The sequence below is a fragment of the Ipomoea triloba genome, chromosome 3 (genome assembly GCF_003576645.1).
Source record: "Ipomoea triloba cultivar NCNSP0323 chromosome 3, ASM357664v1".
In the NCBI taxonomy this organism is placed as follows: Eukaryota; Viridiplantae; Streptophyta; class Magnoliopsida; order Solanales; family Convolvulaceae; genus Ipomoea; species Ipomoea triloba.
Genome location: NC_044918.1, coordinates 24,116,309 through 24,129,414, shown reverse-complemented (window position 1 = coordinate 24,129,414; position 13,106 = coordinate 24,116,309). Strand labels below are relative to the sequence as shown.

General features: G+C 33.1%; 2 protein-coding genes across 2 annotated transcripts; one reads left to right on the top strand and one right to left on the bottom strand.

Moving 5' to 3' along the window:
* The first annotated feature begins 1,330 nt into the window (after positions 1 to 1,330).
* LOC116012819 (late embryogenesis abundant protein At5g17165-like) lies at positions 1,331 to 4,609 on the top strand. The gene is made up of 2 exons (XM_031252493.1): positions 1,331 to 1,569; positions 4,069 to 4,609. Exons 1-2 carry the CDS (start codon positions 1,466 to 1,468, stop codon positions 4,328 to 4,330), a joined length of 366 nt encoding a protein of 121 aa, XP_031108353.1. The 5' UTR covers positions 1,331 to 1,465; the 3' UTR covers positions 4,331 to 4,609.
* Positions 4,610 to 7,756: 3,147 nt separating this feature from the next.
* On the bottom strand, positions 7,757 to 11,757 carry LOC116012818 (putative pentatricopeptide repeat-containing protein At5g36300). Its single transcript, XM_031252492.1, has 5 exons — positions 11,563 to 11,757; positions 9,261 to 10,809; positions 8,568 to 8,720; positions 8,420 to 8,491; positions 7,757 to 8,124 (listed from the first exon to the last, which is right to left on the bottom strand). Exons 2-5 carry the CDS (start codon positions 10,500 to 10,502, stop codon positions 8,017 to 8,019), a joined length of 1,575 nt encoding a protein of 524 aa, XP_031108352.1. The 5' UTR covers positions 10,503 to 10,809; positions 11,563 to 11,757; the 3' UTR covers positions 7,757 to 8,016.
* Positions 11,758 to 13,106: the final 1,349 nt, after the last annotated feature.

The window sequence follows — 13,106 nt, the reverse complement described above, 5'->3', positions numbered from 1 at the left end:
TGTTAAAATGGCGCACCTTAAGTGTTAAAAGAACGGACCTTAAGTTTCAACAAAAAACACACATTAAGTTCTCAACTGAATAACTGATGCACTTTAAGCACAGAAATCATGCACAATAAGAAGGAACACGACGCACTTTAAATACAAAAACTACGCACCTTACGTTTGATCAATACGAAAAATGACTAATCAATTGCTCTCATCTCACCGCATATTTCACCTAGGCACAACATCCACGTATGATCTCTAGCATATATATATATATGTGTGTGTGTGTGTGTGTGTGTGTGTGTGTGTGTGTGTGTTCCGGATCAAGTGAGGACCTATCATTAGTTGAGGACCCTGTGGATTAATCCAGATCATCCATTTGGACTGATCTAACAGCTATGAATGCAACTGCACAACAAAGTGGGCGAGATGCACAACAAATTGAGAATGAATGCACAATAAACTAAGAACGAATGCACACAAAAATGAGTACAAATGCACAACAAACTGAATGTAAAAAATTAAATCTATTGCACATAATTAATCACAATCATTGAATTATTTAAATCAAAGGTTCAGATAAGTCCATAGGATCCTCACCTAACTATAGGTCCTCATTTGATCATTTATATATTTATATATATATATATATATATATATATATATATATATATATATATATATATATATATATATATAACGGATTAAATGAGAACTCGCTCTTAGGAAAGAAATAAACAATGCATTTCTAGATAATTTATAAAAATATCAACGAAAAAATTAAATTTTAAACCTAAATCGTAAATACAGTAAAAAGTGAACCCCTAAAGTACATGTTAAACCAAAACATCAAATAAAATCAAAGTGCACTTTGCAAAGTTCTCAAGATTATCCAGAAATACATATTATATTGTTAGAAAGTGTATTCCATACTAAAAAAAAATGTACTTTTTACTATTAAAAAGTACACTTTAAAATTGATGAAATTTACAAAAATATCTCCACATTATTATTATTATTATCATTAATTTTAATTTCATTAGTACCTTATAATATGATTCTCGAACTACTGTCGCATTTATAAAACTAATTTCAGATCAACGGGAAGAATAATAAAATAAATTCATTAAATTTTAAACTATAAATTTGTCAGGCTTGCAGTCAAGCCAACCTCAATTAATCCAGAGACGTGTTCCGTTAGTTAACGGCAGCCGTCATGACGGCCGCTCAGCTTTTGGACGGACAGCTGAGTAAGTGCTGACTCGGGATTGGAGGGGCAACTGTATCATCACCCAAAACTAACTATAAAAGGGAGGGAGTTTCGAGCAAAGCCTCTGAAATCTGAATATCCCAAGACGGAACTTATTTCGTATCTCTTTTTAGTTGCTTTGCATTTTCTCCCTCTACAACTAGCAACTGCTACTCTTCCTCTCTCTCTCTATATATTATATATATTTCTCCCAGAAAACTGTATTTTATGGCCGCCAATTTGCAGTGCCGCGGAATTGCCAAGCGATTTCTCAGCATCGTCGGCTCGAGCACTCGCAACACTGCCCCCTCTCCTTCCCTCATCTCTGCTAGGTATATATACATTTCATTGTCTGTAATACATGCTAAAAGCCGATTTCTGTTATGCGAATGAATTAGCTCATTTTGGTAATATAGTTAACTTATTAGTTAATTTTTTGTTTATTTGACAATTATTATCTGTTTGACTTGGGTAAACACTCAATATAAGTGTTTGATTAATTAGCATTTTATAACAACTTATTGATCCAAAACGTTAAAATTCGAAAAACTGCTCAAAGCAGTTTTTTCAATTAGTTGTTTGAAAAAGTCATTTTACATATAATCAGTTACCAGTTAGCAATTAATTTATCAAGCGTCAGCTAATTTTGTCAACTAGTCAATCTCATTGCTGATGTCGCTGGAGCCAGTTCCATTAGAGTTTAGTAACTTTTGTATTTCCGGTCCTCGACATTTCATTCCCACCAAAAAAAAAAAAAAAACTAATCAATATCACTAATCCAATCAACTAACAACTATTTACCAAACACCCTCAATATTTTTCTGATTTATGGTTTTGTTTGAGGAATAGTTTGGGCATGACAACAATTTTTCACCAGCAGATGCTTTCCAGATAAAACAAGTACAATGAGATAATTTGATTGTTAGGATTTGGAGTTTGGTGTTGATCTAATGATCTCTTCAGATTTACAAGGGTATTTCTAGAAATTTCATAGGATTAGCCATGTGAAATTTCTCTGAGTTTATGAATATAAAATTTTCCTAAATTTTGTATAATGCTGATAGAGTAAAATTTTGAATTTCTTAACACTGAAAGCCGTTGATTTCATCTCCAGAAAGCTCCCGACAAGAAATCTATAGTAAAAAGGGTCATACTTGTGTGAGACTGTCTCACGGATCCTTATTCGTGCGACGAGTCGGGTTGAATCAACATGCAGATGCCATACTTATATGCTCAAACATAATACTAATCAGGAATACAATTTTTGTTACTTATAGGAGAAAAAGTATTAATTTTTTATAATAAGTAATGTTGACAAGTGCCCCTTATAAGCGAAAATATAATACTTTTGATAAAAAAGGTAATATTTTTAAATCGAAATATAAAAGTATTATATTTTCTCTTAAAAGTATTACATTTACCCTTATAAGTAACAAAAAAATTATTTTTGATTAGTATTATATTTGAGCATATATAACATTTGTACGTATAAGTATTACATTTGAACGGTCTCACACAAGTTTTTGCTTAGTAAAAATGATTCTTACCATCATTTCATTGTTACTGAACTTTTTAAAATTTACTTGGCTATTTTTGTACAACTTAACGCTTTTGATTTTTTTTTGGTAATCAAGAAAATGATGCAGATGAACTTGAAACCTTCTAATTAGGGAACTCCTTAAGAAAGAAGGGAATGTCCAAATATACTTCATCTGTCCAATTTTATCTGTCTTACGTGCTATTTATTGATTAAACAACTTTTTCTTATTTTTAAAATTTAATTATTTTTGTTTAATAGTATTTTTAATGTAAATTTTAAATATATAAATTGTAAATAATTTTAGTTAAGGAGAGAGTATTTACTAATGTCACATGTCACTTTCAGCCAACATTAAATATCCCTGACCGGTAAATCAAAATCGGCATTATGCTTTTTGAAGCAATGATGGTTTGGCCTGCATTCTATGATGGGAATGAATGGCAATGTCTGTTGATTGTTGTTTTTAACTATAGACACCATTGAAAGTAACTTGTCGTAGACAAAAGTAGTAGTTGCAGTTCTTGCTTATTTGTTCCTCAAACATACTGATTGATACTTTTGTATCCACTTTCACTGATCAAACCAACAAATAATCTAACACATTCATGGTATCTGCTCAACAATTTTGCTAATCTTGAATTGGGATGAGATTTGAACCTTCCTTATAGAAAGCAATAGTGATAGTGATGCCATCATATATGCAATAAGGTGCTTGACCATAAATATATAAGAGTTAATTCCAGCAATGGTCCTCCGACTATGTTGATTTTTCAAAATTAGTCCCCGACTTTTAATTTGGACAATTTAGGTCCCTTGACTTTCAAATTCTTTCGAATGTTGGTCTTTTCGTCAAATTTTGGTTAAGTTGATGTCAAATGAAGGGTTAAATTGTCCGTTCACCTGTATAGTGTATTATTACTCGTATTTCTCATGTCTTATACGCTATATATATGAATATAAAATCTCAGACTTCGACTGAGATTATATGGCTTCGATTGAGACTTCCACTGAGATTATAATCATATATAAAGCGTATAGAATAGGAGAAATATAATACACTAAACATGTGAACAGACAATTTTACACATTCATTTGATCTCAACTTAACCAAAATTTGATGAAAGGACCAACATTGGAAAGAATTCGAAAGTCAAGGGACCTAAATTGTCCAAATTGAAAGCCGAGGACTAATTTTGGAAAATCAACATAGTTGGAAGACCTGGAATTAACTCAATACATAATTAGTGATTGAAAACTAATGTCCTTACCTTACCTTAACTTGTTTGTGCAGGAGGGCTGTGCATGTGTCTGTGTATGACAAGAACCCAGAAGAACATGTTCATTATCCATCAATTGTCCCAGACGAAGTAATCGAAAACCAATCTGCCAAGTACTGGACTCCTCACCCACAAACTGGAGTGTTTGGACCACCCACCAATCACACTCTTACTGCTACTGACTTCCACACCGGCGTTGCTCACTCAGTCTTGGAGCTGAAAGCCTTCTTCCGTCCCCTTGAGGATTTGGAGAAACCACCCCATTCTGCCTTCTAGAAAACATAACATATATATTCTTTCCCAATTACAAATAAATAAGATATATCCAATGAATAGGGAAAAGATTTGCTGTATACATTAGTTCTAAGGACACTATGTCATTATGGTATTGTAATGATCTTAACAGCTACTATCTAGGATGATGAAAATTCATTAGGTAATCTCTGTTGCAGTATGTTCAAATGCTTAGGTTTGCATTCAGTCTTCAAAGATCCCTGCAATATTGTTAATTCCTCTTTATTAGAATATAATAATATGCAAATTCAACTTGAAAAAGGTTTAGGAGAAGGTGATAAGAACAAATTTGAATGAGTGTTTATAGAAGATAAGATCTGTCAAAATTGTCATTACTGGAACCAACTATATGAGTGGAATGTGTTTTTTGCATCGGAATATCCACTTCAATAACAATCCCACAAGGCAAGACAATCTTTTGTAGGCCCCCAATATCACTTACACGTATTCTTCTTCTAGCCCAAACACACAAAGGGATCATTATTGAATAGCTGCGTGGAACACAAATAAAAAGTACATTATTAATGCACTGAGGTACATTATTACATTATTTGATTATGAAAATACATTATTTTGTATATTATTAAATAATGTACATTTAGTACTAGGGGTGGACATTTCGGTTTTCGATTCGGTTTTTTCGATTTCAGTTTTTTTGGTTTTAAAAAAATTAAACCATCCGGTTTAACATTAGAGTTCGGTTCGATTTCAGTTTGGTTTAGGCACGCCCGAATTTAACACTTCCTAGGCGACAAAGTGGTAAGGGGTGCCACGACTTAATGGGACGTTGTAATAACTATGCATGAAACATAACATAACGCAAATCTAAAGTCTAATATCTAAATATTAAATATGAACATAACAAATTAACAATTCAAGCTTATTAAAATATTTTTAAAAAAAAACAATAAATTTCATTCTAGTGTTATGGAATATATATATATATATATATATATTTATATATGAGTTAATACCACAAATGGTCCTCTGACTATTAGGCTAGTACTCGTTTTAGTCTTCGACTTTCAATTCGATCACAAATGGTCCTCTAACTTTCATTTTTGACAATAAATAGTCTTCCGTTAAAATTTCTGTTAAATAGGTGTTAAATCTAGGGGTAATATCGTCAAATTGATTAATATTATTATAATTACTTCTTTTTGAGAATTATATGACACCATAATTAATTTCAAACATTAATAAACATTAAGTTAATAAATATAATAGCAAAATGGACGTGACAAATCACATAAACAAACAACTTAAAAAAAATTTCATGATTACTGTTCGCAATTTGTACTTGATTAATTATATTAATTCAATGGTGGCGACCTTCAGTTATGTCCCAAACAAAATGTTTGATCGATTAATGAAGAGTAAAAACTATTAATCATCCATGTATGAACAACCATGAAAATTATGGAAACAATGTTTAAAAAAAATTCTTCCATTTTCATCTGTTGGTTAAATTAAAAACAGATAGCTCTAATATTAAATTTTTATTTTGTACGCATAATTACAAGAATAATATGTATTGTCTTTTTATTTAGGAGTATTTATATTTGTTAATTTTTCATTTTATATTTGTTGGTGAAAAATTGTAAACATTTTTATTTTATGACAATTATATATATCAATTTGACGATAATACCCCTAGATTTAACACCTATTTAACAGAATTTTTAATGGAGGAATATTTGTGGTCAAAAATGAAAGTCAGAGGACCATTTGTGGTCGAATTGAAAGTCGAGGACTAAAAGGAGTACAAGCCCAATAGTCAGAGGACCATTTGTGGTATTAACTCTTTATATATTTATATTTATTTTAAAAAAAAAAAAAACCGTTCGGTTTTCGATTTGGTTCGGTTAAAAACCGAACCGATCAGTTCTTCTAAAACTAGAACCGTTCGGTTTTTCGATTTTAAACCAAACCAAACCGAACGTCTTCGGTTCGATTCGATTCGGGTTACCCGAACCAAAATGTCCAACCCTATTTAGTACACAAATAATGTATTTTTAATATATTACAAATGTACCTTGTATTAATGGAAAGTACATTATTTGATTACTGAAATTACATTATCTTGTATACTACGGAGTATCAAATGATGTACATTCAGTGCACAAATAATGTACTTTTAATATATTACAACTGTACCTTGTATTCATGGAAATTACATTATCTTGTATACTATCAAATGATGTACATTCAGTACACAAATAATGTAAATATATTAAAAATGTACCTTGTATTCATGGAAAATACATTATTTGAGTACTGAAAGTATATTATTTTGTTACTATCAAATAACGTACATTCAATGTACAAATGATGTACTTTTAGTATATTAAAAATATACCTGATATTCATAGTCCACACAGTTGTGTACGTTGGTCAACAGAAAAATTTGCCCACAAAAGATGATAGGGATTATGTTCCCCTTGTTAGTGGATTGAGGGGTCCCTTTGTGTAGGAAATTTGTATTCCATTCTTTAGCATTTGATTCCATTTCTAATTATGGCTCCTACTGTAAAACCAAATACCCCCTTATTCCCTTGATATCATATAGCTCAAGAAAGTTAGTTAAACTCCATTAGCATTAGCAGAAAAGAAAAACCAGTTCCTTAACATGTGGCATTGCCAACACATGATCTATTTGAAAGAGTTTTATGTCAATAGTCCAAGTGATTTTGCACTAAAAATAGAATTCTCACAATTGTTACGGCCTTGGGTCAGAACTATATGCATTATCATCTCCTTTTTGAATAACAAACTTTGAGAACCAGTACCACTCAAACAGTATGTTTAATTAATGCATCTGCTTCATGTCCAAACTGAGTACCTCAAGTGTGAGGAGCAAAGGATTGAAAAATACAATTTAGAAGAGAGTTAATCACACCCACCCCAATAAGCAATTAATGTCCAGGAAAATTTACCTTAATTTATTTGCAGAGTCCCTCCAGAGCTCAGGCAGTGATTGAAACCCAGATTAACTCCATCAATGGCAAAGCTGATAAAATTACTGGCAGCTAAGCTAAGGTGCAATTCTTGACTTTGTTTTACCAGAAGAGCAACATATTTTAAGGGCCAATTGCCAAAGCATCTTCATTGACCCTATGGCATGAAGAAATTGCCAACTTAGAAATACTGCAAGTGCAAGCAAAGAAAAAGTACAAGATCACTCACTAATAAGTAATAAGCATAAAGATCCATTCCATAATTCATGGGAACATGACAATATAAATCGAAGAAAAAGGACAAATGTGTTTCTACAGGAAAATAGCGTTTTACCATAGCATAATGAGCCTATGTGCCTCACGTGACTCTGTAAAGCAGCCACCTATATTGAAAACCAAAGGGTTATGTCTGTCTATAGGGTTGTTAGTTGTGTCTGTTTATGAATAGGTGTTTAAATTAATCATTATGTGTTTGTATATATGTACTATGTTTCTTCATTAGAAACACATAATTATAGTAATATATTGTAATCTTTCAGTATTATATAAATTTTCTCATTCCTTGATTCTTCATCTCTGCTTCCACCTAACTAGCGGGTGGTTGTTATTCTCCACCCATCAGGCCTTTGGATCTTTATAATTCAACATATATGAACAAGATAATAACTGAAACGCAAGATCCCATCAACAGACAAACTTCTACACTGAAAACTAATGATGTCTTTGTTGAAGGACCATTGCTGCAGCCTTCAACAGTTCTCTAGCTTTTCTGTCAGGTGTACATCCAGCAGATTCCATTTCACCATATATCTTTGGGACCTGGTGGACAACATGCAAGAATTTATAAAAACCGGCAAGAAAATCCTGTAGTAACTGTACATGTCAATAGTTATGGTTTGTTTCTAACACTCCTGGATTCAAATACATCTGTTTTCTAGATGTAGATCTGTAGCATGAATGTATAATTAATCCTTAAGGTTTTAGAACATTTTCCACCGAGCAAAACTACAAATCTACCTAACGGTTCACTTACCAGCCATTATATAGAAGTGTAATTGTGCCTTTTACAGTTAGTTAAAAGTTAATTGTTTTTAGCTTAGTGAGATTTACAAACCTGATCGAATTTCCTTGCCCGCATAAGGGCCTTCATAATGGTACTGTATGTGACCACATCAGGACTTATACCCTTTCAGAAATTATAGCACCAAAATTAGTAAAAAGAAGCTCATCAAATGGCAGGAAACCATAAGATATGGGCTTACTATCTCCTTCATGTGATGGTAAATGGAGAGTGCCTCCATATGCCTGCCAGCAGTGCCAAAAGCATTTATCAAGACATTTAGCATAATAAGGTTTGGTTCCATGCCATCAGATTCCATGATCTGCAAAACCTTTACAGTCTGCTCACATAACCCCTGCACAAATTTAACGTCCAAGGTAGAATCATACCAATCATAATAAAACAATTGCTTTATGCAACCTTTCACTGATTGAATGAGGTATTATAATGTTTACTTATCTTAATATCAATAGCATTATTATATAATATACTCCCTCCGTCCCATTTTGTTTGTCTGGTTAACCCAGCTTGACTAAAGTCATTTTTAATTCAAGTTCTCATAATATTAAGTTTAATATTAGTATATAAAATTTATATATTTAGAAACGACATTAAAAGCACTATTAAACACCCGAAAAAATCAAATTTAAAAATAATTAAAAATTATTAAAGAAAATAAGCAATGAAGAAAGAGTTGGTTTGACCAATGAATAGTAAACAGGACAAGTAAAATGGGACAGATGGAGTATTATATTATACGGAGTAATAAGGAAAAGATCAATGACTGGACAAGGTTGCCATAAACTTATGTTAAGAACAGAAGTTTGATATATTTGAAAACAGATACTTATGTACTTAACTATCAAGAGTACTATCAAATAAAGTAGAATCTCACCTGCTGAGCATAGGCATTTGCCAGAAGACAGAACAGGCTAGGTGAAAGTTGCAGACCGGCTGATTTTAAAGCATTTATACAATCTTCCGGATCCTGACATTTCCCATACTGTCCATAAATGTTAGCCAAAATAGCATAAATAGCACCACTCTTATGATGTCCTAGGCATTGCAAATTCTCAAAATTTTTCTTTATAACATCCCACCTCCCTTGCTCCCCTAGACGAGTAATAATGACAACAAAGATCTTTGGATCAGGATATAGCCCTTGTTCAAGCATCCGGTTGAACAAATCAATAGCTTTATCTAGTTTCCCATACTTGCAGTGCCATCCAATTAGCAAATTCCATGTTCTGATATCAGGTTCTATCGCTTCTTGTTGCATCTTCTTAAACACTTCCAAGGCTTCTCCTAACTCACCATACTTTCCAAAAGTATCAATGATGCAATTATAGATCCGATTGTCCAGTTGCAGCCCCATCTCCTGAATCTCTCCAACTATGGCTAGTGCTTTCTTCCACATCCCATTGTCCCTGTAAAGCTCAATAACCTTACTGTACACGTAAGAATTCAATTCATAACCCTCACTTCTCATCTTGGCAATAATAGACCAAGTATCATTCAACCGCCCTGCACAAACATAGTAGTCAAGAAGTATCTTATATGTTTCCCTATTTCCCCTAACACCCGACCAACTCAGTGCTTCTGTGACTTTATCTGCTAGGTTTAGGAGGCCTTTCTTCAAAAAGCTTCTGAGTAAGACATTATATACCTTTACTCTTGGCCTAATCCCTGAAACTAACATTTCTTTGAAGATTGCATCGGCTTCCAATGTCCTCCCAACACTTCCAAGTGCTGTTATCAAACCAGCATAAGAAAATGCATTTGGGTGAAACCCTATAGCCTCCATTTCAGCAAGCATTGCCATTGCCTTGTCAATATCTCCTTCTTTGCACAGCCAAGATATGGACTCATTGTACAACTCACAAGATACTTCCTCTCCATTTCTAGAACTACTCAGATTCTCTTCAGCGAAGCTCTCAACATCATTCTCAAAGCACTCAACTGAATTAATGTCATGTTGTCCCAGTCTACTAGGCTGCACCACACTAGGCACACATACCATCATCTTGAATTGAATGGGATTCTTCACATGCTTGAAAGAAACAGGAAAAAAGCACGAAATGCGATATACACACAAAATTGAAGCTGATTTCAATGGCAATACTTGTTGCACATTCATGCTCTTAAGACTAACACAAAATTCCAACCAATCCCATTCACAAAATACAAATTGCAGCTACATAAATATAATTGGGTACAAATCTTTCATATTCTTAAGCACACAAAGAAGCCCCCTCTATAGCCAATTTCACTCTTTTATTGACAACTCAACTGCTCAAAATATCCAAGAAAATGTGATTTGAACCAAAGTTACTTTTTGGGTGCTCTTTTAAGGGCAAAGTTCAATCTTTTTGGTCGCCTTATTTCTTAGTACATGTATTCCGATTTCCAAGCACGTTGGTGCCGAGCCCTTATCGCTAAAACATCTGGAGGCAGGGAGATTCAAAGAAAAATAAAATGCTTAGACACTACTTCAAAAATAAAAATACCCAAATCTCAAGCAGACAAGAAATAACACCTCGATTATGCACTTCAAAATCAACGAAAACAACAATACAACAGACCGCGAGTAAAACAAACCCACTCAAACGGAAACTATCAAATAACCCATTCCCAAACAGGAGGAAAACTAACCTCAAAACCATTCATATTTTAGTTTTGCATACATCTTTCTACGTAGCTAACGATACGTCATGCAGTTTCTATCATTATATATGAAAAACTAGGGGTGTGCATTTGGTTAACCGAATTAACCTAAATTTTTAAAGCTTTAACCGTTAATCGAACAGAACTTTTTATTTTCGAATTAACCAAACCGAAGGTTTTTTGGGTTAACCGATTAGCGAAAGTTTAGTTTTTTTAGCTAAATTTTTTAAATACTAAAAATTATAAATAAGAATTAAAATTACCAATTTCAAGCCTTCATTCACAATCAAATTTACAATATAGGCAACACACCTCATATGCATATATCTCCCATACTGGCTACTGGAAAAAGAACTGAGAAAATCAGAAAATTAAATACTGGAAAGTGGTAACTTTAAAAATAAAATGCTATTATTGGCAACAAAAAAAATATTTCATACAAGTATACAACAAAACAAGCTCACAATATCAAATGATAGTCTTATTGTATTGATACTCTTGAAATAAATAAATAAATAAATAAATAAACAAACCTCAACAGTATGCAGTCACAGTGAGGCAGTCCACCGAGATGGAGGTCGGAGGAGATGCCGTGGAGCAGACAGAGGAGACGCCGACGCGGAGGTCGCCGGGTGGGAGCAGACGGAGGTCGGACTTCGGAGAGTGGAGACGGAGAACGCAGCCACGCAGGTCGCTGGCCGTAGGGCTGAACTTGGGACTTGGCTAACTATGGCTACTGGCTAAGGGTTTTAGTTTTTAGGATTTTAGATTATATATATTTATTTATTTATTTAAAAATTTAGTTAATTCGGTTAATCAAGAGTTCCCCGATTTAGTTATCATTATCCGTAATTATCATGTCATGTGCTTTCAATTTTTTTACAAGTAAAAAATCATTAACTACATGTACAGAATGTGTCAACTGCACGTATATAATATAAATATTATTTTGGACCAGAGTCCACAATGCAAGGTAGACATTGGTCTTGGTATAATTTGTTGACCACAATCGGGATATTTTCGGCAAATTTTATTGTGGATCATGGTCCAAAATGATGTCGTTTCATTTCATGAAAATAAATGAAACTCGTTCCATCTAATTAATTATGTTTGTATGACGTATTTTCTTTCATTTTATATACATTGTAGTTTCATTTCAACACAACTAAAGTATCATTTTGTTCCAACTACAGCTTCATTTGACATTATACATTTAATATGTGAGACATGTTATTAAATTTCATTTTATACACAATGCAATCTTATTACAGTACCACTAAAGTTTAATTTTAATTCAACCACGATTGCACAATACACACTCAAATATGTGAAATTATCATTCAGTTTCATTTTATATACACTGTAGTTTTATTACAACACAACTAAAGTATTATTTTGATATTGATAGCGTAAATGGAACCGAGGGTTACAATTACACTACGAATATGTATATTTTATGAATAAATAAAATAGCGCTCGTAGGTCAGCCGATTGGTTTACCGTAGGGCGACTGGGCAGTCCAAGGCTGAGTGGTATTCCGAGTGGTAAGTGATTACAAGCAGGTTGCTATTACAAAGTGGAAATTACAAGCGAACGGTTACACGGGGTGTAAACCGTGATGTAGAGCGATGTTGTAGGGTGAAGATTACAAGTCGCAAGTAATACTTGTTCTAATCAGATAGAGATGAGGAGTGAGGGGGAGACCCCTACTATTTATACTAAGTCGGTCTATGCATTTAATTAATGCACCAGCTGCAAGTGGCTTGACATGGCGCCTTCTTGTTGGCTTGGTCAGACTGTAGCTTTGCGGGCTATGTAATACCCCGAAATTTTAAACCCAAAAATTTCTTTTTATTAAGGTTATCTCGGATTTATTATTAAATCCAAACATTTTCAAGAATATTTCGTTATAATCATGTACCTTTCAAAACAAAGGTTGTTTCACGAACTCTGGACCAACGTATTTCGAATCAAGTTATTGTTTTAAAAGGGGTCCAGATGTTGTTTGAAATTAACCTATTGTAAAATTTTTATCTCAAAGGATTATTTTGTGCAAAAATATTAATATTAATATTTT